Below are 26800 nucleotides of genomic sequence, written 5' to 3'. Positions count from 1 at the left end.
CCCCCCCCCCCCCCCTCCAAATCCAGGCCTGTTTTCTCTTAGCTCCACTTCTGTCATCAGGGGCTGGCTCCAGCGATTCTGCTGCCTTGGACAAACAAATGGGGACCTGTTGCCAGAGAAGCTGGGCTCCCACAGCACTGGCTGCCATCAGGAGCCACCGGGGGTGATCAGTCCCTCTGAAAATCAGGTTGTGCTGTTTTGCCTGTTGCGCCCTGCGAGCAGCAAGATCCACACTGCTCATAGGTTTGCCCAGCTCCCTGCCATCTGGGTAGGGGTACTGTGCTGCTACACCCTGCTGCCTCGGCTGTGCTCAGCAGAACTGAGAAGAAAGGGTGGAGAAAAGAAGCGGGAGTGCACGGTTAGTAGCAGCACTGACAGGGTAGGGACTCTGCTGGGCAGAAGTTGCTTCTCCTGCCTCCTGGACCCAGCTGTTGTCACCCTACAGCTTCCCTGCTCCCTAGACCTTTCCCCCTAGCACCAGCCTCTCTCTCCGGGGCTCCTAGCCAGGCCAGTGGTGGTGCTCCTCTTCGCAGTGTCCCCCCTCTGCAGTGGGAAGGGTCCTGGGCTCCAAATGAGGTTTCCATGCCTCTGAAGCCTACTTGCTCATTCCAGCTGCCCGCTCCTCTTCCAGCTGGCTGCGTGGCCATGCTCATTGAGCTGTGGTAACATTTATTGCGAGTTTCTGCATGGCTGACGCAGCTGGCAGCAGGTGTTAAGCCCTTGCTGGGGCTGGGAAGCTGCCAACATGCTGCGTGGGCACCAAGGGCTTCTATCCCTTCCCTCCTTTCCTAGGAAGTTCTCCCTGAGTTATGGAAAGCCTTGTCCTCTCCCAGGTAGCCCCACTCCCAGCTTGCTGCCTGCACATTGCTGGGCAGTGGGGAGGGCTGGTGAGGGAGCTGTGCCTGCTGCTCCCATGCCTCGTGGGTGCCCTGAACCCAGTTCCAAGGTGCTGCAGGGGCCCCTGCTGAGGTGAACCCAGGCTTAGGCCCAGTGCTTCCCCACCCAGATGCAATGAGGCATTGCTGGGGACCAGATTCTGCCCTCAACACTAAAACCATGAGCTGCTGCCACTCGGGCTCAGGGGGCAGCTCTGTCAATTGGTGGCTGGGGTAGAGTCTTGTCCTCCTTGGATCAGGGGCTAGATTGGGGCCACGTGGGGGGTATGCTGGGTTACACTGCTGGGATGTAAGAGAATCACTGGGCCCTTTTGAGAGGCTGCATCTCGAATGAGGGACCCTGGTGTGTGCGAGACATGTCCCTGCAACCTGGACTTCCTTTGCAAGCCCCTGAGGCTAAGGAGACCCTGGTGGGGTCTCAGGCCACATGCTGAAGTGGGTCCTAGGGTCTGTTGGGCTGAAAAGACTGGGCAGAGGGGCTGCATTATCTACAGCTCTTTTTTCCAAGCTAGTTCCTGTAGGCGAGTGGTTCTAGGGAGGGGAGTCGCGGTTTAACCCCTGAGCTACTGTGGACTGAGCAGGCTTGTCCTGGGGGAGGAACTTGTGCAGAGCTGCCTCTAGGGTCGGCATTGCTCTAGGGTCCAGCAAGGAGCAGGTGCCTTGGGAGCCAGGTCAGAGCTCTGCTCGCTACCAGGAAGCAGCAGAGCCTGGAGTGGCTCCTGTGGCCACTGTGACGCAGACTGGGGAGCTGGCACACGCGGGCTGGAATACCAAGTGCGTCACAAGGGCTGACAACAAAGCACCACCTTTTTGGGGGAGGGAGGGACAAAGGTGGGTGAGGATTATCACTGAAGAAGCAGGCAAGTGTTTGGGACATGCTGTTTTATTCAGGGGCTCATCCCTTTGCTTTGGGAGCCTCTGTCTGTCCTAGGCATGATAACACGAGGTTTCTGCGTACAGCAGCCATGAGACTTCAGTGACGCACAAAGGCTTAGCGGTGAACCTAGGAGCTCAGGGTACGCACTGGAGCGCTGCCATCTGTATGCAGTTAACGAGCTCATTCTCCCAGGCCCACAGCAGGTGGGCTTCGTAGCACCTTTGAAATCTGTGTCGGGGCGTCTGAAGGCAGGCACCAGAGCTGGGAGCTGGCGCTCCACTTTGTAACAGCAAGGGGCCAGGGCTTAGACAGGCTCTCTGCACCTTCTGAGCAGAGCTAGGCAGGAAGTTCAGGAAGCATGTCGGCACTGGCTTTCTCCGTGCTGGAGCACAGGACCCTGCAAGTGCCACATGCTTGAGTGACGGCGGAGCCTCCTCATTAGGGGATGAGTGTGGCCTTGCAATCAGTACTGTGGATGGGCCCAGAGGGTGCCTCTGAGATTAACTCTAGGGCCACATTTGAACCCCCTCATTGCTAGCAGTAGTAACCTAGAGAGACTGATTGTTATCAAGTGGTTTAATTATGCTCTGAAATTATGCTAATAGCAAGCACTGCTGAGGCCTTGGAAGTGCTGCTCCTGGGCAGAACTGCGGGACACTGGTGTCACTCCTGTTGGCCTCATGGTAGTGCCCAGAGATTGCCTTTGTCCTAGCTGCTGGGTAGACCCATCTGCACACAGGGCTGAAAGGGACCCGGGTCCTGTGCATGAGCCCCTGGGCTGCATTAGTATAAGCAGAGCTGAGCACTGCCTGCTGTAGCTTGGCCACATACTAACTGCTTGGGGTGATATTTCCCAAGCTGGTCTCTACCACAGCCTGAGCGGATTTTCCCGGCTAAACTTTAGGCAGAACCATTCAGCCATTTCCAATGACAAGACCTGGGAGAAATTTCTGTGCCTCAGTTGTCTGTCTGTGAAATGGGCGTAATGTCCTTCCCTTACCTCCAAGAGATGTGGTTGTGTAAGTGAATTCATCGCTATTAGTGAAGCGTTCTGAGGCTCTGCCGAGGCACGGCAAGGGGGAGCCCACGAGGAAATCCAGAATTCCTTCGTTGGGGGGGGTTTGAACAGTATCCAGCAAAGGAGGCATGGAGCCACAGGCTGAGAAAATGAGGGAAACGGCATCCTGAAGAGCTGTGCTCTGAGTGAGCGCCATCCCTTCTGTTCACTGAACTTGGCACAGGCCTTTAGGTAAAGCACCTGTCAAGAAAGTGGCTGAATGAAGGTTGTGCTGTCCACCTGCCATCTGGCATTTCCTCCCGTTCGGAGGGCTCGTCCTTGCAGCTTTAATTGTCGCCTTATAGATTTTTTCCTATACGTAGTTATGAGGAGGTCATTGCCACAGAGCTGGCAGTGGCAGGTGGATGCAGAGTACCAGTGACATCGTCAGATCAAGGGGTAGCAACCACCTTGTTTGCCCCGTGAAGCCAGGGCCTTGTCTCCCTGGCCCATTTCTAGTGGCTGTGATCCTAACCGGGTGCAAATGCTCCCATGAGGAGTGTGAGATGTGCTGATCGGGAGGAAGGCGAGATGGAACAGCCATTGATTGGGTAGAGAAGGGCTTAATTAGGACAGCGTTTGTACCTGATACTGCACAGAGGCTGGGAGTTTAACCAGCTTTCCCTGTTTGTTCACTTCCTATTTTGGTCTCATTCCTCCCTTGGCCAATTAGAACTGCAGAGGATGGTGACTTAAGAGCAATAATAATAATAAAAAAAACCTGATGGAAATTGTCTGCCTTTTCTTCCAGTAAACACGTGTTCGTATTGGCACACTGCAGTCTTGACAGCAGTGTGTGGCCAGGGCATCTTGATGTCTTGATCTGCAAAGTGCCTGGGGGGCTGGCGGTGCATCTGCTCCTCTTTCAAAGGATCTGAGGCAAGCAGGGAGGGACAGCAAAGGGCCGAGAATGGAAACTGAGCATGCCACGATGCAGAGATGTGCCCTACATAGGGTGGCCATCATAGAGGACATTCCAGTTTTCTGCTACTCTGTCCTCTGTTGATACGAAACTTGACGCCTTTATGTCCTTTGGTTTTCCCCTCAAGAGGAAACTAGAGGACATAAAGGCGTCTGGTTTTGTATCATAGACGATAGTCTGGTTGTCCTGTACTGATGGTCACCGTACAGCAGGGGAAGAGAACTGGTCTGCATTGGTATTTTAGGGAGGGGGTGGCCTGCTACCTCTTTCAGGAGGAAGGAGACCTGGGCCTTGGCTTGCAAGGCACTTATGTGTCTACCATCAAGCATACATGCAGACCATCACATCAGTGTCCTGCTGGGTCAGGGCTCTGGGTCCTCTTCCCAGCTACGACCCAGCCAGCAGGGCCCTCAGGAAGTTGGATCTAACCCAACCACCTGCTCCAGGCAGGATCAGTCCCATCTGAACCAGCTCAGACAGTTGTGTGTCTGATCTGGCCTTGAGACCTCCTAGTGATGGAGCATCCACATCCTCGCCCTAACACGTGGCATAAGCAGGGGAATGGGGCGTTGGTGTGGGGAGCTGGCAGGAAGGTGTCAGGTTAAATAGAGACACAATGCAGCCTGATGGCTTCACACTGGGCTGGGGCTGGGGTTGGGGTTGGGGCTGGGTCAGTGCCCAGGTGCTTAGGTGCCCTGGTAAGTCACCTAAGCACCTGGCTCTGTTTCCTGAGCTCTGTTTCCTCTACTGGGGCACAAGATGGCCATGCTCTGAGATCTGTGGATGAAACATGCTGGGTAGGGGTTGCCTGGCACTACCCACTGGAGACCTGGGCTGTGCATATGGATTACTGGTACTATTGCACCTCTTCCTGAGCTGCAGGACAGCCATGGCACCCAGTTCTGTTATACTGGGGCCTTTCAAGTGGAGAACCAGTGAACCCCTCTCTCAAGCTCTGCCGTGTGGCTTATGCAGTGCAGGGTAGACTTGAGCCCCGGGACCGTGGCTGCATTTCGTCCATGCCCTCTGCAATGGGGGTCGCCCTGTCTTCCACTCTGCAAGGTGGCTGCTCGTGAGCTGCTGGCTGCTAGAAAGGGTTTGTGAGCTGTGTGCAAGGAAGCAAAAAAACCTCTCTCTCTCTCTCTCTCTCTCTCTCTCTCTCTCTCTCTCTCTCTCTCTGTGTCTCTGTGTCTCTGTCTCTGTCTTTTCTCCCTCTCTCATAGAGACTTTATTTACCTGACGAGGAGGCCAGGAGCTGCCTTCAGCATAGACCCTGCGAGTTTCAGGAATACAAATGGGGCCGTGGAAGGCTTCGCTGTGCTCGGAGCCCTGCCTGGGGGAGCAGCCAATGTGCAGTTTAATTATTTTGTCGATAGGAATCTCGCCTATGACAGGATTTGTTGCTCCCTCCTCCTTCAAGCCTTTCTCTTTTTTCCCTGCTGCTTTTTCCCCGTGCCGGCACATGAGCCTCCCTTTTTCTTGCGAGAGGAACAACTAGGTAATTGAAATGGAACACTGGCAAGGAGGTTTTAATCTGAAAGTCAGCATTAATTAGTCAGGTCGGGTGTAATTAGCTTCTGTGCCTGTCACCGTCGCTCCCTGACTCGGCAGTGACTGGCTTTGTATTCCTGGGTGTAGCAGGGGTCGAGCGTTCCCAGTCATGTGGGCATCGTGCAGGGCTTTGCTGGACCTGGATGTGAAAGTTCAATGGCACCATCCGATCCTGAGGGTGCAGGCTCGGAGGAGAGGGAGTCTGCTCAGGCCGCAGGATTTGGTGTCGTCTCTTCTTTCGCATCGGGTGTTGAGCCCACTTCAAATGCTGGAGAAATAATTACTCCTGCTGTGGTGCTTCCCAGCTCCACAGTGTCTTAAACATTTAATTAATCCATTATTCCAATCAGGCTGGTAAACTGCAACAAGACATCAGAGAAGCCATGGTCGGACCGCTGGCATGAGGCATGGCTGGGGGGCAGGGTTGGAGGATGTGGATGCTGGGGCATGCCTGCCCCTGCCCCTTGGCTGTCACTTGTACCCATGCAGGGGGGCTGTGGGCTCTGGGGGGGGCTTCACCCCTGCTCTGCCCAATGTGATGCGTGTTCTTGGCTTCTCCTGCCTCAGGGCCCCTTTGTCTGCAAAGCTGCCGAGACAGTCCCGCAGGCAGGGACTTCTGGGCTTGCCTGGGCTGCCCTGGGCCTCTTCTGAGCCTGTTGGGATGGCCTGTCCCTTCAGTGCCACAGCTTTTCCCAGCCCCCTGCCCCCTTGCAGCTGTTCCTTGGGGCTCTGCTTGACTCTCTGGGGTTCGATGTGAGAGGGGGCACGAGGTCTTGATTTGCTTGAATCTGGACCCCTCTCTCCTCCTACCTCGCACAGCTTGAGCTCTGCCTGCACTCCCAGCTGTGCTGCTGACCCAGCTGCACTCCTGCTACTTCCCCTGACCTCTAGTGACATTTGGCTGGCTGGCTGGCAAAGTCTGGTGGCATGAGTTTGAGTGGGGGACAGGGTGGGTGAACCTGGCTAATCCTGATTGGGATAAGGAGAGCCAGATCTCTGTGTGTTGGTGGCTGTCCCCAGGCAGCTGCTCTCCAGATGTGCACAGACGTGGCTTCCTCTCTGCCTCCTGGGTAAGGTGGGAGAACCTGGGGACAGGCCACTTGTGGCCTGCACCTCTGTGCTGGCTAGGGGGAGGGCTGGCATGGGCATGGGCAGCCTTCTCCGCGTGCAGCCTGGTGCTGGGGAGTATTGGCAGCCGTGGGGAAATAGGGAGGTGGCTTGCCAAGCCAGAAGCCATGCTCATGGCTGGGCTGGGGGCCAGGGTAGAGTGGCAGGCGTTAGCCAGCTGGTAACAACACAGCTCTGCTCGGTGCATAGAGATCCAGTGAGGCCTCTTCCTTCCCCTGCACCGCTCTGGTGCTAGACCCATGCCTGCAACACATACAGATGCTGGGGGTTGCTGACACAGCTTGTGCTGGTGGGAGCTAGGCAGGACTGTGCAGGAGGAAGCGAATGGTGATGGAGCAGCACAGCAGCTTTCCAGCCACTTGGCAACCAGGTTTGCACCCCGGGCTGCCAGCTGTGGGGGGGCAGGTTCCCCAGTGGCCACAGAGGGGGAGGCCAAGTCAGTGGTAGGCTGAGGGATGAGAGCTGGCCTTGAAGGCTTCTCCCTGCTGCAGATGGAAGGAGCATTTGGCTGCACAACTGCTCATGCCTGTTCTCGCAAGCGCCAGCTGGGAGCCAGGGTGCCCTCGTGCTGCAAGCCACAGTGGCAGACCCGTGCATTTTCAGGGAATGCACACGCACGTTCTCTCTCCTCCGAGCTACACAGGCAGGACAAGTCGGGGCATGGCAACAATAACCAAGGGGCTGCTATCTGGCACAGGCTGCTGGGGATGCCAAAGGACACCTGAGCTCCTCACTTGCTGCCAACCTGACTAGGCTGTTCCATAGCCTGAAGGGCTTGCAGTCCTGTGTGGCCAAGCCTGCTGGGCACTGTCCCAGTGCAGCTCGCCCCTCAGGGGGACCATCTCTGTCTGGTTCTAGTGCATCTCTTGTGCTTTCTCCCAAGACATGGGTTATTGTGCATCTCTCCTCCCCCAGCCGGACCTGGGTTGATCTTCCAGCAGGATCTTGGATCTGAGCCACCAGCCCTTTGGGGTGCAGGAGGAAGGGGCCTGTGGGTTCAGCTTGGGATGGGGAAGGGACAGTGTTGGAGAGCCCAGTGCTATCACTACCTCCCCTGGTTTTGCCTCCAACCCCAGCCCAAACCAGGTTGTGCTCTGAGCACTGCTAATCCATCCCAGCTCTAGCATGAGCCTCCCCAGACACCTGCCCTTTGCCCTCCCGAATCCCACCCTCCCTCCTGCACACAGCAGCCTGGCTGGGCTGACTCCACTTCCTTCCACGTTGGTGAGTGCAATCCTGGAGCAGTGACTCCACCAGCTTTAGTGGAGTTACCTGGGTTTATCCAGGGATAAGTAGACTTGGCTTCTGGACCCAGACCTCTGCCAAGAGAATGGAGTTATGAGACATCCTGAAAGCAAAGCTTCTCCCTTCCCCCATCCAAAGATGCTTCCCTCTTCTCCATGGTAGGGCTGACGGGCTGGGGGGAATTCTGGAAATGACAGATTTCTGGACTTGCTTTTTTTTTCCTCTCCATCTCCATTTCTCCCTCGTGCTTTCCTTTCTGGTCACGTCCAGGCTCTTCTGTTTCAGGATTACAATCTCTTCCCTCCTTCTCCGCAGCAGCTCAATAAATAGGGCATGATTATGGCTCTTCACCTTGCTTCCCCGATAAGAGTTTTTAAAATATTATATACATGTACTCAGCTGGGGCAGCTGCCAGCTGTGGGGGAAATGGGGCTCATGGTGGCTTGAGTAGAGGATCCATGTCCTTTGCCTGCCAGCAATAGTAAGCTGTTCTCTCTTAGCAGGCCAGCTCGAGGGGGTTGTGACCCACCAGACTGGTATTTTGTTTGCAAGAGTGGGGTGCAGACAGCCCTGGGCTAGGAGCCCGGGTGGGGAGAACTGATCATACCGGGGGCCCAGTGAGCAGAGCGCATGTGACCAGGCTAATGCTCCACTGTGGCCTTGATACCGAAGGATTGCTGGTGCCATACACTGCCCTCCACAAAACTGGTAGGGGCAAGGCCTGCACAGTGGGCCTGTGGCACACAGAGGCAGGCAAACCCAGCACTGCGGGGAGAGGGCAAGATGGATTTTGTGTGCTGGTGCAGAGAGCTTGGAAAAACCACCTGGTGCCATGGGTCACAGGAGACTTTCTTTGCCTGTCTGTGGTCAAGTGTGCCCATGTGTCTGTTGTAGATTTTGAAGCTTGTGTTTCAAGTCGCTGACCCTTCCTCCTGTTTACTTCTTGTAATGTGAAAGTGTGGGGTTGCCAGCCCTGACCGGGGCCTGGCTGTTCTGGCTTTGGTACAAATGGCTGGCAGCTGGATGTGGCTGCCCTTACAGGTGTGCCTGGGAAGTGCAGCCAAGCAGGGCTGGGTGCACAGAGTGCTCCCCTGCCCACACCACGCAACCCCAGGGGTCTTTAAAAGGAGGCTTGATAATTACCTAGCTGGGGTCATATGAGCTTAAATTTACCAGGAGTCATATGAGCCCAGCATTCATTCCTGCCCAGGCAGGGGGTCAGACTTGATGATTTGCTCAGGTCCCTTCTGACCCTACACCTATGAACCTGACCCCTCTGCAGAGTCGGGGCATGCCTGCAGCCGTGGTGGCCTTCCACCCAGTGCAGGGCAGCGGGGCTGAGCTGGAGAGTGCCATCTTTTCCGTTCCTACCACTGGCAACTGCTGTTGTTTTCTATAGGCACGGATGGCATAAACAGCGGTGGCTGCCTTCTGCGGATCAGAGCGCCCGGCTGCCTGGGGTTGGGGCTGCTTGCGTCAGAGGCATGGGGTCAGCTGCTGAATAACCTCTGGGGCCTTTGCCTTTGGGGTGCTGTGCTGGCAGCTGTCCTGGATATTAGAGGCACATTGCCTGTGCTGCACAGACACAGCCAGGCTGTTGGGCTCCTGCCCTTTGCCCCTTCCCCTTGCTGGGTGGCTTGGGCAACCTGGGCCATGACAGCAGGCTCCACTCTGTGCACAGTGCATGGACATGTGTGGGCTTGTGTGCTCCGCTGGGGAACAAAGTGATAAATACTACAAGGAGAGTCTCCTTCCATCACTGCCGAGAGGAGCAAAGGGTCCTTGCCATTTTTCATCCCACAGCACAAGCTGTCTCTGGGCACTGGGGAAGGGTCAGGGAACTGCAGCGCCACTACTGTGGCTCTGTGTATGCACATGGTGGTACGTCCCCTTTAGGCTCCATGACCCCTGTCCCTAGGGAGGAGTGAGTGCTGGACACAGAGCAGCATGGCCATGGTGGCCTGCTTTGGCATCCTGTTTCTGATGCATTTGGCACTTGGCTCCTGGGGGCTGGTGTCAGTGCAGCTGGTGGCTGCGATCTCCTCACAGCTGGACAGGATCAGGGCTGTCAGGAGGGCAGGCGGATGTGCAGATCGGGATGGCTTGTTGACCCTGTCCCCCTCTTGCTTTGGCACAGGCATTGGCCATGGATGCTGAGGACGACCCCTTGTTGCAGGATGCTTGGCTGGAGGAGGAGGAGGAGGAGGCTGCCTTCAACTCTCCGAAGAGGAGTGCGGGCCCCCAGCTATGCGGGAGGTGTCAGTGGAGCCCCAAGCTGCTGCCTGCGATGCTGCCGGTATCCGGCTTCTGGAACACAGTTGGCTGGATGTTCACCAACCCCTACTGTGCCGGCTTTATCCTTTTCTTGGGCTGTGCCATCCCGGCTGCCCTGGCCACGGCTATGTTCCTGCACTATCCGGCACTGGACATTGACATCTCCTACAATGCCTTTGAGATCCGCAACCACGAGTCCTCGCAGCGCTTTGATGCCCTCACCCTGGCCCTCAAGTCCCAGTTCGGCTCGTGGGGCCGCAGCCGCCGGGACCTGGCTGACTTCACCTCGGAGACCCTGCAGCGGCTCCTCTTTGAGCAACTTCAACAGCTGCACCTCAATGCTTCCCACCTTGGGGGGCCCGCCCGGCTAAAGCGCAGTGCCACACCGCCTGCAGCCAGAGGCAGGACTAGGCCCACCACCCACCAGAGCCCAGCCAACCAAAGCTCCCGCGTGCCCCGGGGCGCTTCGCGCTGGGACTACTCCAGTGCCTATGTCAGTGCCAACACGCAAACGCATGCCCACTGGCGCATTGAACTCATCTTTCTGGCCCGGGGGGATGCTGAAAACAACATTTTCACCACTGAGCGCCTGGTTACCATCCATGAGATTGAGCGCAAGATCATGGACCACCCCCGGTTCCGGGAGTTCTGCTGGAAGCCCCATGAGGTCCTGAAGGACCTGCCTCTGGGCTCCTACTCCTACTGCTCCCCACCCAGCTCCCTCATGACGTACTTCTTCCCCACGGAAAAGGGTGGCAAGATCTACTACGACGGCATGGGGCAAGACCTGGCTGACATCCAAGGTGAGCCGCATGCATCCTGGGTGATGGGGCCAAGGGACCCAGGTGAGGCTGTGCTGTCGGAGGGACGGGCGCTGAGCAGGGAGGGGAAACATCTCCAGCTATGTGAGGCTTTTGCAGAGAGGAAGGTTGTGAGCTTTGCCCCAGCTCTGCTGTGATTTGGACAGGCCTAAAGGGCTTAGATGGGAGCAGGGGAGGGGTAGCTTGGAAACAGGAGACACTTTCTAACTATGAGGCTGGCAGAGCCCTGGAATGGATCGACTGCCCAGGGTGGAGGGATCCCCATAGCTGGTTCTTAAGAGCAGGTTGGGCCAGGACCTGCCAGGAGTAGTTGGGGTATTGGGGCAGGGGCTGCACACGCTGATCCCCTGCTTGCCAGGGTTCTACGATGGTCGCATCCGTCATGTGCGTTTGAGCAGCATCCAGCAGGCTGCAGGCCCTGCTGGAGCACAACCAGGAACAGTCATCACCACATATGCTAGGCAGGGGCTTGCTGGGCTGGCTGTGAGGGCCCACAGCCTCCCCTCTGCCTTCTGTCCTGTTCCTTTTGGCTGCTCCCCTCGGGACTGTGCCCTGGCCAGGTAGCAGTGCAAGGCTGGGGGCTCTGATGGTGGAAACAGGCCAGTGCTCGTTTTGGCATCCTCTTGGGCCTGTTGCAACGGTTCAGGGCCTTGTGCTAGCCATCCTGCTGCTGAGCTGGTAGCCTGGCTGGGCCCTTCAAAAATAGGCCAGGAGCCTCTTGGGCTGGCCCTCCATGGCCTGGCTCCTCTTAGGATCACTCACGCCAGAATAGAAAGGGTGCACGTGCTGTCTTCTGCCTGGGGCTCAGGGTGATGCATGGTGCTGAGTGATGGAGGAGCGGCCCTTTCTGCAGCTGAGCACCTGCCTCATCCCAGTTCAGGCAGTGGCCTCTTCCCCCAGCACTCATTGACTGTGGCCACTGCCAGGGTAGCATGGAAGGGCTCCTAGTGCCAGTGGGACTAATAGCACAGGGTGGTCATGGCTGAGGGACTGCCCTGCAAGTCATCCCCAGGATGTGCTGCTTTTAGCAGATCCCTCTTCCCTGGTGCTGCAGTGGGGTGGAGGTGGCTGTGGAGTTGGAAGTGACTCACGGCTGGGCGGTGGGAGGGATGTGATTGTGGGAAGGAGCTTTTTTATGTCTGCCAGGCACATGCTGCAGCTGTAAGTCAATGGGAGCCAAGCAGGGAGCAGGCGAGCTGCTAACTCCCTCGGCTCCCAGCTCCAAAGCAGGCCCAGGGGCCGTGCTCTGTCCTCACAGGCTCCTGCATCCTGGAATTTGGGGTGGGGGGTGTCACAGCCTGTGACTCTGTGCTGCCAGCTCTGCTCTGCACAATGCGCTGGGAGGAACTCTGTCTCTTCCTCATGGGACCCTGTTTTGCAGGAATGCCTGCCCCCTCCGTGCTTGGGCTGGTGCACGGCCTTGTTTTAGCAGTTGCTTTAGACTCGTGCAGTTTGTGCTGCTGTTTGGAGTCCCTCCAGCGTGCCATCTAGCGCATCCTTCCCCGTTGTTGTATCCTCAGTCCCATCACACCGCAGGGTCCCATGGCACATTTAGCTCCAGCCTTGCTTCCTGGGTGTGCCAGGCAGGGAGGATGAGCTCAAGCCCAGCTTGGGGATGTGGTGGTTACACACACAGAAGGAGGGCACTGGGTGGGAATCAAGCAGGTTAGTGCGCTGAGGATACTTTGCTCGGATCCCCTGTCTAACAGGGCGGAGGATGTGGCCAGCTCTGGTAGTCCAGGTTGATTTGGCCTGCCCCTGTGCTCAGAGCAGCTGTGGCTCTGAGGTGACCGTGCATGGCAGCATGGTGGGCCGAGGAGCTGCATGGAGGTGGCCGTGAGTCAGGGCAATGAGGCTTCCATGGCCCTGCCTGACCTCTTGCAAGGCAGCACCATCCAGGGCAGCCCTTCAAAGCTACAGATGGCTGGAAGAGGTCCCCTAAGCCAGCAGGTGCTCTTGACCCCACCAGCATTGGGCCCCTCCTGTAGTCATACTCCATCAGCTGAGCTGCGTCTAACAAAGTGCTTGCTGGTCCCTTCCGCAGGGTCACTGGAGCTGGCCATGACCCACCCTGAGTTCTACTGGTATGTGGACGAAGGGCTGTCTGCAGACAACATGAAGAGCTCCCTCCTGCGGAGTGAGATCCTCTTCGGGGCCCCGCTGCCCAGCTACTACTCGGTGGAGGACCGGTGGGAGGAGCAGCGCCACAAGTTCCAGAGCTTTGTGGTCACCTACGTGGCCATGCTGGCCAAGCAGTCCACCAGGTGAGGCAGGCGCCTCGGGGCCTGGGGGGGGCGGGAGTTTGAGGAGATGCTGAAGGAGCGTGTCAGGTGTACGTGGAGTTAATTCGCCTTCCCTGCATGATGGTGCTTGGGGGCTTCTGCAGGGGTAAAGCTGAGTGGAGGTGTCCAGCTGTTTGGGGGCATCAGGAGCACTGGATGTGGCTGTGGGTCTCAGGTGAGTGCCTGGTCTGGCTGCATCTCCTGCCTTGGTCAGCAACCAAAGCATGATGCTTTGGGGGAAGCAGAAGAAGCCTGCACAGTGTTTGTGGTTCACATGCTTCCTACACACCTCGCTAGCACGCTCCTCCTGCACCACAGTTGTGTTCGTGAGACGTTGAAATGCCAGGCAGAGCTGGATTGCAGCTTCAGCTAGCCTGTGCAGGGGACACCCAGCAGCAGTCATGCTGGCAGAGACGTCAGCCCGTGCCACGGGCATTGGGGTGGTACTTGCATGGCATGCTGGTGCTGATGCTCTGCTGCCGCAGCTTCACAATACGTGGTGCCAAAGCTGACCAGGCTAAAGCTAGTGCAGAGCTGTGGACCCAAGCTACAAGTCCCTCTCCTCCTGCAGTGCAAACGCACCTGGCAACAGCTGGCATCACAGGCTGGAAGAGCAGCTCCTGTTCTCATTCCTGGGCATACAGTGGGAGGCAGCTCCACAGCACAGGTTTAGGGTCACACCAGTGTGGTTTATAGTGGGATAGACAATGGGGTCCAGCATGGGTGTGCAGAGGAGCCCCAGCCAGTGGGTTCATTCAGGGCAGGGACAGGCCATGGCCCGAGGTGTGGCTGCTCCCACCAGGCCTCACTCAAAGCCAGGAAGGGATTTATCAAGCTCTTCTCCAGTTTCCTTCCACCCGTCCAGTCCCAGCAGAACTGTCTCCATTTATATCAGCTCTCCGTTTGGCCCAGGCTGGTTTCTTAAAAGTGGTGTAGCAGTCCTCGCTGGAGGCTGTGGGGTCTGCTCCTCCACTTCACTCCACCTGTGAGCATTGATGCCAGTGGGGCAGTGGGTGGGGTTGCCCAGGGTGCTGCATGGGCTCCCTTCTCTACAGTGCTGCACCGTGGCTGGGTTGGGGAGACTGGGGCTCTGTTTCCACGCTCACTGGGCAAGCCTCATTACCAGCCTAGGCAGGGAGAGTGCGATTGCACTGAGTCCCGGACAGCAGCTCTGGGAATGGGATGGCTGGGAGGAGAGCGCTCCATCCTGCCACCTGCCTGCATCTGCTGCCACTCCTCCATCCCCTGCTGCACTGAATCTCAATCGCTCCTGGGCAGAGGAGACTCTGATCTTCAAAAGCCAAGCGAAGTGCAGCCAGTCCTTGTCAGCTCTGAATGGCAAGCAGCCGCAGAGTCCTCCCAGCCAGGAGCCGAGGACGGAGGGGCGGGGGGTTGCAATTATGGGGAGCAGCACCAGGAGCTGGGGAGCAGATGAGCTGTTGCGAAGACTGGATTATGGGCAGGCTTCTGCAGTGCTGGGTTATTGTGCTCCTGGCTTTAATTATCTCGGATTACCTCCTCTCTGAGCCAGCTTCCAGCAGCAGAGGCCAGTAAATTGCCCAGCTCTCACTAGGCCAGCACTCTGGCTGCATCCACTGGTTATTACCTTTGTGCTTAATATAATAAGCAATGATTAAGATTCCAGATGGAATTGGCTTTGGGGGCTTCAGGAGCTATTTACTGATGGCAAGAACTCAATGCCGCAGGCCACTGGGCACCAGAAGAATTATTGTGCCAGCATTAGACCCGCTCTTGCTGTTCGAGCTCCCTCTTGTGCAGACCCCACCTGCTTCTCCTCCCTGTCCCATGCCATTCCAGCACCTCACCTGCTACCTGGGAATGTGACCGAGTGCCCAGGCTGGTGCCCTTGTGTCTTTTTGGAGGAGAAGCTGTGTTCAGTAGATGCCCTCACTGTCCATTCACCTCCATGCTATTCCTTTCTCTCCCTCTTCCACCCAGTAAGGTGCAGGTGCTGTATGGTGGGACAGATTTGTTCGACTACGAGGTGAGGAAGACTTTCAACAATGACATGCTGCTGGCCTTCATCAGCAGCAGCTGCATTGCAGTCTTGGTCTACATCCTCACCTCTTGCTCAGGTAAGCGGTGCTTCCATCTCCCTTCCCGCTGAGCCTGAGGGGTGCAGGGAAGTCCCTGGCTTCTGCGATGAACCCACATGTGCCCTTTGATTCTTGCTAACTGGGTGGGGGTGGAAGGCTTCATGTACCATTGCTGGTTCCCTGCCCCATACTTTCACATCGAGGACATGGATGTCACTGCTGGCAACATTAGGCTCTGAACTTAGGTTCCCAAATGGGTGCCATTTCCAGAGGTGGTGGGGCCTGCTTTCCCCCTGGATGTCCATTAGAGCTGGGGGTGCTTAGTACCTCCATAAATCAGGCACTGGCATTTCCAGCTGAACAAATGAAAATAAAAAGGAGGGGCAGGAGCTCTTTCCTCTGACCCTGGGAGCCACCCTCATCCCAGGACCAGAGCTGGGATCCCTAGTCTCTAGACCAACTCGGGCACTGTGGAGGTGTGTCCTCAGCCTTGGCGTCTCCTCCCTCTTGCTCCCCCCTGCAGTGTTCCTATCCTTCTTTGGCATTGCCAGCATTGGGCTGAGCTGCCTGGTGGCCCTGTTCCTGTACCATGTCGTTTTTGGGATCCAGTACCTGGGCATTCTCAATGGTGTGGCTGCCTTCGTCATCGTGGGCATCGGTAAGAGGCTCCCTTTTCAGAGCCCTGCCAGTGCGGCCAGGCCCCACCTGCACTGGGAGGTCATCTCACCCGGTGTGGGGAAAACTAGTGCAGAGAAGGGGGATGGGGCAGACAGCTTGTGGGGCAAAGCTTCCTCTCCGCAGAACTGCTGCACTTGCACTTTGGGGGCCAGAGCCTCTTCTGGGGGTGGTTGCCTCTCTGCACTGCCTTTCAGGGCGTGGTGCTGACTCTCACCTGCCAGGAGTGGCCCTGTTTAAGCATCTCTGTCCCCTCCCAGGTGTGGATGATGTCTTTGTCTTCATAAACACCTACCGCCAAGCTACCCACCTCAAGGACCTGCGGCTCCGCATGATCCACACTGTCCAGACAGCGGGCAAGGCCACCTTCTTCACCTCCTTGACCACTGCTGCGGCCTATGCTGCCAACATCTTCTCGCAGGTAGGCTGCAGCAATGGGATGGTCTGCCCCCTCTGCCTTCCCACTGCAACCCCTGCCTTCGTGAGGTAGCCAGGCAGAGGGGCCATAGGAACATACCTCCAGCGGGGCCATTGCCGTGGCCACTCTCAGCCCCCTATGTCCCTGTCCCAATTGTCTCTTTGTGCAGATCCCAGCTGTACATGACTTTGGGCTCTTCATGTCACTGATCGTGTCCTGCTGCTGGGTGGCGGTGCTGTTCACCATGCCGGCTGCCCTTGGGATCTGGACCCTCTACTTGTCTCCCTTGGAGAGCTCCTGTCAAGCCAGGTGAGAGCCCCCTAGGCTGGCAGAGGCACTGTGACTTGTACACCTTGAGGAACTCTCCCAGCATCCAGTCCTTGAGCTGCGGGCATGCAGACCCTGCAGGCAGGCAGGGAGCCTAGCTTTTGAGATGCAGATCTGTACCTGCTTGGGCCCTTGCATTTCTCCTCTTCCCTCCTGTTAGCATGGCTCTGGACTTGGCCAGGTGTAATTCCTTAGCAGAGCAGCACACACCTGAAATGCTGTCACACAGGGGTCCTGATCCCAGCCTGCCCCATATGCCCAGTCCAACCTCTTGGTGATCCACTGTCAGCCTGGCCTTGTCCACCCCACACAGCAGCCATGGAATTGATGGTGTGGCTTTGGCTGTGGACTTCCAGGCTGAGTGGGTGGAGCACTCTGCTGATGCTCTGCTCAGGTCTGGGTGGCAGCTGGCTGCAGGGTACAGGGCCGCTTACACTGGGTGATTCCCTCCCTGCTGTAGCTGCAGTCAGAAGTGCACGAAGAAGAGCTCCTTGCACACTGCTGATGACCTGTTCATCGTCTCAGAGGCTGCAGCTGGGCCAGCCCGGGGCACCCTCCCGTACCTCGATGATGACATCCCACTGCTCGACGTGGAGGAGGACTCGTGTAGGTGCTTGGGGTCCCTCTCAGGACAGGGAATGTTTGCTAGTGGCTGTCCTGACTTCTCTCCCAGGAGTGCTGCTGGTTTGTGGAGGCCTTGCACAAGTCATGGTGCCCCACTGTGCCTCAGTTGCCCCACATGTGACTTGAGTCCATGTTGGATTAGGCTGTTAAGTGGCCTCCAGGGGAGCTAGGAAGTGGCCAGCAGGATAAGAAACCTCAAGCCAGTGCCTTAACCATAAGCTCTTCCTCCCAGCTCTAGTTGATGCAAAGAGTGTTTCTTTGCAAACGGCTTGGGATTCAAAACCTCTAGATATCACTGCCCGACCGAACCTGCAGCCCCGGGTTCAGGGCTCTTAGGTGATGCCTCTGGCCTCTCTCCACAGTGACTCCAGAGATGGGGGATGTGCCCTTGGTGTCCGTGCTGCCAGAGAGCTTGCAGGGCCCCACTGAGAAGAGCAGCCGTGGTCACCTGATAGCCCACCTGCAGGAGCTGCTTCAGCACTGGGTTCTGTGGTCTGCTGTGAAGAGCCGATGGGTGATCATGGGTAAGATGGGCAGGAGATGCCCTTCCTCAGGGCACTTCACACCCTGGCCCCTCTGCACACAAGTGCTGGGAACACCAGCCATGCACTCCTGCTCAGACATCGTCCCACCCTGCCAGCCTTCCCCAGGTGGCATGGAGTTCCCCGCTGGGGTTTAGCAGACACAGCTGCACTGCTCCCGTGTGGCTAGTGAAGTGGCTTCTGGGCAGCGCTCTGTCCCTGGGCAGCTGGGGACCCAGATTCTCTGTGCTTGGAGGCTTCCTGAGGGGCCTGCCTTGCCCTCTCTCCCACTGCCCTGGGCGCACATCTCTGGAAAGCTCCTGGAGATGCCAAAAGTATGAGAGTCATGCTGAGTCCCACACGCTGGCTGTGCCTCTCATTGCAGGGCTCTTTGTCCTAGTCCTCATCCTGTCCATATTCTTCGCTAGCCGCCTCCGCCCCGCTAGCCGCGCTCCCATCCTGTTCCGGCCCGACACCAACATCCAGGTGTTGCTGGACCTCAAGTACAACCTGAGTGCCGAGGGCATCTCCTGCGTCACTTGCTCAGGTGAGGGCTTCTCATGGTGTGACCTGGGTTGGGGACTGAGGTATGTATTAAGCAAAACTCTTCCTTTTTGTTTCTGCACGTGGTGCTGTTCAGCCTTGACAGCTGGTGTCTTCCCCTCCTCCAAGCCCCCCTCCTCAGCATGTTGCCCAGGGCCAGTCAGGGCAATGTCCATGTGATACCAGTGCAGGCTGGCAGGGTCCCCTGTGTGTTCCCTGCCTGTACAGGGTGCACTGGTGTGACTGGTCCCTGATCAGGCCCCTGGCCCTTTTCCCCCCTGACTAACCTTGTGGGACAGGTTTGTTTCAGGAAAAGCCCCACAGCTTGCAGAACAACATCCGGACCTCCTTGGAGAAGAAGAAGCGGGGCTCAGGACTTCCCTGGGGGAGCAGAGGGGGCACGGGTGAGGCTGCACAGCCAGGTAAGTCAACAAAGGCTCAAACACCTGCTGGTACTCTCTGGCTTTAGGCAGGGTGTGTGCTCTGAGGTGCCCCAGGTCCCCGCTAGTAAAGATGGCAGCTGAGTGGGCTCTCAGCAGATGAGAGAGTGCAGACACCCCCACCAAGCCCCAGACGAATGTAGTATGGTTCAGTGGGTGAGGAGCTCCTGGGAACATCCTGCCCTTGGATGACCTCTAAGCTGTCAGCGTGTCCGCCGCTTCTGCTCCCCAGACCCCACAGGGACCAAGACTTTCAGTAGAAAGGCCTTTGGGAGGAACTGCTTAGCAGAGTGGCAGCATGGTCCAGTAGCCTGAGCACACAGCTAGGACTAGGAGCCTCTGGGCCTTGTTCCTCACTCCCCTGGCTTAGGGCTTGATAGTCCTGCCAGCTACTGGGGTGGGGGGAGTGCTTTTGAGGATGGGCTGGTTAAGGGGCCAGCTCCCAACTGAGCATAAATTGGCATCACCCATGGAAGTCTGTGGAGTAGTGGGAGTTGCACCAGACACTTGTTCTGAAAGCCCTGTGGGAAGGGGCCTTGCTGTCAGGAGGGTCGTGCTGGGGAGGAAAGTATGTCAGGGAAGCTTCTGTGTTTGCACCTTTGTGGATAACTGCCCTCCCCCCAATTGTGCTGTGCCCTCTAGATCTCCAGGGGACTGTGTACATCTCCAAGTCCAAGAGCAAGGGCAGGCCAGCCATCTACAGGTTCTCGCTCAACGCCAGCGTTCCTGCCCCCTGGCAGCTGGTGTCCCCGGGAGATGGCGAGGTGCCCTCATTCCAGGTGAGTGTGTTTAGGGAAGGTGGAGCACAGTCCACCCCAGGTGACCAGCTCACGTGTCTCACCCCCACTGTGCAGGGGCCTGGGGGGGTCGCAGGGCAGTGCTCGCCCTGTAGGCAGTTCAGCTGGCACCAATACTACTTCTGCCATCCCTGGTAGCCACCTACTGGAACACTTTGTGCCTTGTCTTGAGACCTCATTCCACCGCAGACACTTCTGTGGGAGCTGGGGGTAGCTCAGTCCCAAGGAAGATCTAAGCAGGCTATGGGAAGCCAGGCTTCCTCTGCTGATCCAACCCCGCAGAAGCTCCCGTGCCATTTGAGCCGAACCTTTGCTCTCTGTCTGCATACGCTGGACAGCAGATGTGTGGCCAAACCAAACCACTCAACTCTGCTGGAAGTCGGACACTGACAATAACTCTGCTCCCCATGTGCCGGGAAGCGAGCAGGGTGCAGGGATGGGGTCATAATGCCAATGATCTGACCCATCCCGTCCAAGCCCACTCTGGGACTGGGCCAGGCCAGGGCCCAGGGGAGGGTGTGATACTAAGGCATGCTCAGCTGCGGCCCTGTGGAGTTAAGTGTCTGTTTTCGTTAATCCATTGCTTAGGTGTATAGAGCGCCTTTCGGTAACTTCACCAGGAAGCTGACCGCTTGTGTGTCCACAGTAGGGCTGCTTACGCAGAAGAGCCCCAGGAAGTGGATGATGACCACCTTGTCCTGCGACACCAAGAGAGGCTGGAAGTTCGACTTCAGTTTCTACGTGGCGGCCAAAGAGCAGCAACGCACGCGGTAACTGCCCGGGGGGTGGGGGCACGGAGCTGGGGAGGGGCACAGCAGTGGCTAGTGCAAGCAGGGGGAGACGGGACTCCTGGGTTCCTTTCCTTGCCTAAGCCGTGTCACCTCACTGCTGCCCTGTGCTAGGCAGAACCAGGTGCTTGAGGCACTGCAGCCTCTCCACTGCTCCACTCTGCTAGAGATTTTCCACCAGCCATTAGCAGGGAGATCCATGTTCCACCAGGCCATGATGAGCAGAACAGCACCATCTGCAAAGCCTGGGTGTGTTGCAATGCCCCTCCCCTACCTGGGACAGGTCCTGGGCATCCCAGATGGAAAGTGCAATCCAGACTGGTGGGACTACGGATGTAGCAAGCACCTTCCAGGCAGAGGTGGGGGTGTGATGGAGGTACTGCATGATAAACCAGTCATTCCCTCCAGCTCCTTGTCTCTCACCCTTCCTTCTGCCCAGACCATCTGTCCTGTTCTTTCCCTGCCTCTCCTTGCCCTGGCACATTTCCCTGTTGCAAAGCCCCAGTGCTGTCTTGCCCTGTCAGACCTTGACTCAGCTGCTAGTAGGTGGCGTGGGGCCCTGCCTTTCCACCTGCTCAGAATATCCCATAATGGGCTTTGTGTGCCATACAGGAAGCTGTACTTCGCCCAGTCACACAAGCCCCCGTACCACGGCAGGGTGTGTGTGGCACCCCCTGGCTGTCTGCTCAGCTCCAGCCCAGACGGTCCCACCAAGGGTATCCTCTATGTGCCCAGCGAGAAAGGTAAGTGAGGTGGAAGTGTAGGGCCAAGGGCTGGGTCTGCAGGCATTAACTTTAATTTTTGTCGGGGTGGTGTGGGGAGGCTATGATGATGCCCCTACACAGTGGCATGGCCAGAGCAGAGCTGATGGGAGCAGATGCTGGCTATCTGCTGCAGGCTTGGGGCTCACCACCCTCCTGCCTTCTTCATAGGAGCCCCACACCAGCCATGCCACCATGGCAAGATACCCCCTGCCTACCCAGCACCAGTGGGACTGGGATTTGATGTTCCCATTTCAGGGCCTCTTCCTGAGAGGGGCCAGGGCTTTCAGGCCCCCATGTATTTATCACCTGTGGCTGGGTCTGTCTAGCTACAGCTGCTCAAGGAGGGCTGGCCTGTCTACTGTGGCTGCCTTCCTTGCTTGCCTGCATGTTTTAACCTCCTCTGTTCTTGCTCTGACAGCAGCCCCTAAGGTGAAGCCCTCTACCACATCGGGATTTAACCCTTGCATGAACACAGGCTGTGGGAAGCCAGCTGTGCGGCCTCTGGTGGACACAGGAGCCATGGTGTTCGTGGTGTTTGGCATCCGAGGGGTGAACCGCACTCGGCGCCCGGATAACCACGTCATTGGAGACATGGTACACGCACTTTCCCGGGAGTCACAAGCACAAAGCCCAGCCAGCTGTCCCCACTGCTGCCCCGAGAGAATAGTGGAGGCAGGCACGCTGGGATCAGGCTCTGAGGAGAGCCCACCCACATCTTACTGTGTCTGCCTGACAGAAATCAGAGCTTGCTCCAAGTGCTCCAACGCTATCCGAGCCCCAGAGCTAATAACTGTGAGACCGGGCAGCCTCTCCATGGGGGTTTAGAGGCAAATCAACCTAGCTGCAAGCTCCACAGCCTTCGCTCTGTAATTATTGCCTCCCCTGCTGCGAGGTATTAGCATAAATAAATATGGATCAGCCTTGCGAGGGAGAGCCTGCTGAGGGTGACTTGCCCCAGGGCAGCTTAGTTCCTAAGCCAGATAGCCTGACATGTGACTGCCACTTCCCCAGTGCACCTCTGCTAATCAGTGTCACTGGAGAGATGCCCCAGAGCTTCTGGCTCCTCAAGGATGGGCCAGGCAGAGCACCCACTCTTCTTCCCGGAGCTGAGTGGGATGCAGCCAGGGCACTCGGGGGCAAAGGGCCTGTGCCTGCCAAAGGGGCAAGGCACTTTGGTGCAGTCTGCCTTGATGCCCAGCAGGCAGTTTGAGCTCTTTTTGCTAGCCTGGCTTTTGGGTTTGAATCCTGGCCAGTCTGCAGGCTGTGCAGTACCTCACATCTGGCTTTTCCCTTACAGGGATAAGCTCCATTGCTCTACGGTCCTTTATCCTGGTAGAGCTGTGCTCACGCTAAGAGCTGTGCCAGTGGACCTAAACCAGGGCAGACAAATTGGGGTGGGGTTTGTGTGTGGACAGGCCTTGAGCCCTGTGGGTGGGAGAGTCCTTGGGGCACAGAGGCCTCCAGTTTAGGTGGCTGGGCTGGGGTTTGGACACTGCTATGACCTGGCAGTGTTGTGAGGGTAGGGAGCACTCCTGCCAAGCTGTTAGTGCCACAGTGTCTTGTTCCCAGTCAGGTGTGTGGAGCTGGGAGGCTCAGGCAGTGCCCAGCATCGGGGCCACTCCTTGCTCAGCTCAATGTTGTGTGGTTGGTCACGTTGCCAGTGGTGGGATGTGTGCCTCACGTGTCCTGCTCTCGCTGTTGTGTCTCCTTGTGAAAGGGCAGCGTCATCTACGATGACAGCTTCAACCTCTTCAAAGAGATTGGCAGCCTGTGCCGCATCTGCAAGACCATCGCCGCCAACACCGAACTGGTGAAGCCTGGAGGGGCCCAGTGCCTGCCCTCGGGTATGTAGGGCAGAGACTACCTGTTCCCACCCCAGGAAGTCATGGGCTTTGAGGGAAAGGCCAAGTCTGTGCTGAGGGCTGGCTCGGAGACTCGCAGAACACCTCTGTGCTCCCTGCCCTGCAGACTGCTCACCCCATAGCTGCTTGCTTGGCCCGCGGGCACCAGGGGAGGTGCTTTGTGCAGCCAGGCTCCCACTCTGCTCACAGCGGGGTTTTATCAACCTGTCGCTTTGCCCAGCAAGCCTGCAGATGGGAACAGCAGCCCAGGTATCTCCCAGCTTCCTCTGTCCCAGGGCATCTCAGCCCTCTCCTCCTTCGCTGAACACAGGTCTGGCAGCACTGCCAGCCCTCCCCATGAGCATCAGAACAGCTTCGCTAATGGTGGTGGAGCCCCTCCCAGCTTGCCCTGGCATTAGTAGGACAGGCCTGTCACTCAGGCAGGGGGTGGCTGATACTAAGCTGCTGATCCCCCCCCCTCACTCCAGGGGAGCAGCCGTGCCCTTGGAAGCTTGCTGGTCATGGCAGCTCGCAGGGGTGTTGGCCCTGCTCAGGGAAGATGGGGAGCCCCGGGCCAGGATTGTAGACGGTGCAGCAGCAGGGTGCACCAGCTGGAAGTGGACATCTGTCTGGGTATCCTGGGATGGTTTCAGAATAGGAGGCCAAGGTTGTGGTTGCTGCCTGCTGGGAGCCATCTCCCTGCCCTGTCCATCCTGTGTTCTCAGCTGTGCTGCTCCTCCTGCTTGCCCATGGGTCCCCCCCCATGCTGGGTCTTGACACTGTCCCCTGGCTTGGCAGCTTGACCACCTACTATGGCCTCATGCTTGTTCAGGGACTGTCTGGGGCCCTGTGCGGGATGCCTGGCATCTGCTCCTCCCTGAGCTAGTGGGAGCTGAGAGCACTGGGCCCTAAGGAATGAGGGGCTCCATGGGGTGGTACATGAGTCCTCTGTGGCATGCAGAGAGACTGCAAGGAGAAGCAGCTGTTCTTGAGCAAGAACTGCAACTCTCTCTTCTGTCCCCCCTGCTCCTGTGTCCCTGCCCCTTCCCTACCCCTTGCTCTTTCTTCCTCTTCAGGTTACAGCATCTCCTCCTTTCTGCAGATGTTGCACCCTGAGTGCAAGAACATCCCCGAGCCGAACCTGCTGCCCGGGCAGCTCTCCCATGGGGCAGTGGGGGTGAAGGACGGCAAGGTGCAGTGGATCTCCATGGCCTTTGAATCGGTGAGGGTGCCGCCCCGGGCTCCCGACCTGCCCCACCTGCCAGCTGGCGACAGAAAGCTGGCCCTGGCAGTTGGGCTAGAGACGATGCCATCCCCACATGGGGGTGGATCCCTTTGGCAGCCTGAGCTGTGCAGGGGCACCTGGAAAGAGTCCTGGCTCTGAGCCGGGTGGGGACACAGTCACCCCTATCACTGAGACAAAGCCCCAAGGAGGGGGACAAGGCAGAGGGAAAGGTGCAGATCAATACAACTGCTTCTCCTGCTGGGACTCAGAATGAGGTAGCCCCCTAGCCTGGAGGAGCAGGGGGCATCGCTGCTCTGTCAACCCAGAAATGACTCACTCCCTTCCTCACAGACAACTTACAAGGGCAAGTCATCCTTCCAGACCTACTCTGACTACCTCAAGTGGGAGACGTTCCTGCAGCAGCAGCTCCAGCTCCTGCCCGAGGACTCTGCCCTGCGCCGCGGCTTCCAGACCTGTGAGCACTGGAAGCAAATCTTCATGGAGATCATAGGCAGGTGGCCTTAGCCTCCTTCCCCCACATCATGCCCTGCCCCTACTCACCTGAGCTTTTTCCTGACACCTGCACCCCATGTTGCCTTGGGCTTGCACCCCCATGCCCAGCCAAGAGCAGTCTGCCCCTGGTCAGACACCGAATGAGGGGAGGTCTGTGCCCCCAAGAGCTTGCAAAGCAAACAAGACAGAGTAGAGCGAGGGCAGGAGGGGAAACTAAGGCACTGGCAGAGAGCGACTTGCCTGAGACCACACAGTAGGTCCATGATGCAGGCGGAAACTTCCTGATCCCTGGCCCCATGCATCTTCCCCTTCACCTAACCTAGTGCCCCTCTGTATGCTGGCCAGCCAGGGCTTCAACAGGGTGAACCCCACAGCTGCGCCCTGCCCACCTCCGATGGGCCGTGCTCCCACCCGGTGCCCTGACCATGCCGGGGGTGTGGTTGTCTTGCAGGAGTGCAGAGTGCCCTGTATGGCCTCATCCTCTCACTGGTCATCTGTGTGGCGGCAGTTGCTGTCTTCACCACCCATGTCCTCCTCCTGCTGCCGGTGCTGCTGAGCATCCTAGGTAAGAGCATGCCCCCAGCAGGTTGCACTGAACATCTGCAGGAGCCAGCGGCAGGGCTCCATTCTGCTTTGATACAGCTCTGCCTACTCCTGATTTCCACCCAGGCCACTTCTCTGGACTTAATTTTTCTCTCCCTTCCACCCACATAACTGCTAGGGTCACTCCTGTCTGACCCAGGCATAAGGGGGAGGAACCACTTGCCCTGAGCGTGCCAAAGGGCTGCATTGCGATAAAAGAGCCTTGTGCCTAATTTCTTGAGCATTTCATCTCCATAATCCCTTCTATTTGTTTAAATAAGGGTTTGAGCTACACAAACGCCATCCCTGCCTCTTATGTATAATAATGTGATTAAGTCCCACATGCTTCGAATAACAATCGCTCTCCATTCCAAAGCACAGCGCCACCTCTGCTGTTTCCAAGCCGTGGGGGGGCCTGAGTAAAGCTGCATATGTTAGTGGGTTTGTTAGTGTTTTAAACAAATTTGTAAATAGGCTCCCTGTCCCTGGCTGGGCTTTGACAATATTATGGACTAAGCATGTTGCTAAACTTCTCAGTATAAAAATCAAATCTATCATTTTAAAACCACTTAGTCTCCCACTCATGGCTGACAGATAAACAGTGCTCACTGCCTAAAAGCGAAGCGTGCGCACTGTGCAGAATATCAGCAAGCAAACCAAGGGAGCGGGTAGGTGAATACATGCACACATGTATGCACACGTGTATGCACACGTGTATGCATGCACATACACACGGACATACACACTGCATACAATGCTAGCAGCAAACTAAGGGAGTGGGTAGGTGAATGCGCATGCACACAGGCAGATTCATAGAAGCTAGGGTCGGAAGGGACCTCAACAGATCATTGAGCCCGACCCCCTGCCTAGGCAGGAAAGAGTGCTGGGGTCAGACACTGCACAGAATGCCAGTAAGAGAACGGGTAGGTGCACATGCACCAGCAAGCAAACCACAGGAGCCTTTTTCATGTGGCAGGTATAGGAATGCGCACACACATACTTATGCATGCCCATGTGGTGTGCAGAACTCCAACAGGCAAACCAAGGAAGCCTCTTTCATGTTGGGGGGTGGGAGGATATGCACACGCACGCGCACACGCGCACACACGCTCGCTCGCTCGCTGTGCTCTTCGCCAAGCATTCTTTTGGCTTTACAGCATGCTCATTCCTAGCGGTCTGTCTGTCTCTTCTCCCCAGCCTTCCGTCAAATCTAGGCACCTGGTCCCCCATCAGCACAGCACACAAGTGCTTAATGAGCTGAGAGTGCAGGCCAGGTCCCCTACCCAAGTGCAGAGAGGCTCTGCCCTTTTCCACCCCACATGGGGAGGAAGGTACAACCCAGATAGGTCAGGGCAGCCTGTAAGCATACTGCATAGACAGTTCCCTCCATCCCCTGTTGAGCTCGGTGGAGCTGCACTGACTAGGGCTGGTCCTCAGTGAGAGTCTGTAGTTTGCTTGACGTTCCTCTCTGGCTTCTCTGTGCAGGGGTGGTCTGCCTGGTGGTGACCATCATGTACTGGTCTGGCTGGGAGATGGGTGCAGTTGAGGCCATTTCCCTCTCCATCCTTGTGGGCTCCTCAGTGGATTACTGTGTGCACCTGGTGGAGGGCTACCTGCTGGCAGGAGAGAGCC

At 57.3% G+C, this 26800-nt stretch overlaps 1 protein-coding gene and 1 long non-coding RNA gene across 2 annotated transcripts in view; one reads left to right on the top strand and one right to left on the bottom strand.

Moving 5' to 3' along the window:
* The window catches only part of DISP3 (dispatched RND transporter family member 3), a 68294-nt gene that overhangs the window by 39876 nt on the left and 1618 nt on the right, over positions 1–26800 (top strand). Inside the window, exons 2-19 of the mRNA XM_019511731.1 lie at positions 9814–10753; positions 12816–13035; positions 15013–15149; positions 15634–15768; positions 16046–16206; positions 16373–16512; positions 16991–17136; positions 17517–17678; positions 18061–18222; positions 18518–18640; positions 19301–19437; positions 20044–20225; positions 20856–20986; positions 21426–21601; positions 22725–22851; positions 23925–24070; positions 24425–24584; positions 25038–25151. Of these exons, the coding sequence (XP_019367276.1) occupies positions 9823–10753; positions 12816–13035; positions 15013–15149; positions 15634–15768; positions 16046–16206; positions 16373–16512; positions 16991–17136; positions 17517–17678; positions 18061–18222; positions 18518–18640; positions 19301–19437; positions 20044–20225; positions 20856–20986; positions 21426–21601; positions 22725–22851; positions 23925–24070; positions 24425–24584; positions 25038–25151 (3490 nt within the window). The 5' untranslated portion in view covers positions 9814–9822. The remainder of the gene's footprint in view (positions 1–9813; positions 10754–12815; positions 13036–15012; positions 15150–15633; positions 15769–16045; positions 16207–16372; positions 16513–16990; positions 17137–17516; positions 17679–18060; positions 18223–18517; positions 18641–19300; positions 19438–20043; positions 20226–20855; positions 20987–21425; positions 21602–22724; positions 22852–23924; positions 24071–24424; positions 24585–25037; positions 25152–26800) is intronic.
* Positions 4037–20421, bottom strand: LOC109293673. The gene is made up of 3 exons (XR_002096357.1): positions 20337–20421; positions 9335–9345; positions 4037–4047 (listed from the first exon to the last, which is right to left on the bottom strand). It is a non-coding gene; the product is annotated as an uncharacterized LOC109293673 (long non-coding RNA).

The sequence above is a fragment of the Gavialis gangeticus genome, unplaced genomic scaffold (assembly GCF_001723915.1).
Source record: "Gavialis gangeticus isolate Ggan-Ray unplaced genomic scaffold, GavGan_comp1, whole genome shotgun sequence".
NCBI classification, from domain to species: Eukaryota; Metazoa; Chordata; order Crocodylia; family Gavialidae; genus Gavialis; species Gavialis gangeticus.
This window is presented reverse-complemented; position numbering and strand designations above follow the sequence as displayed.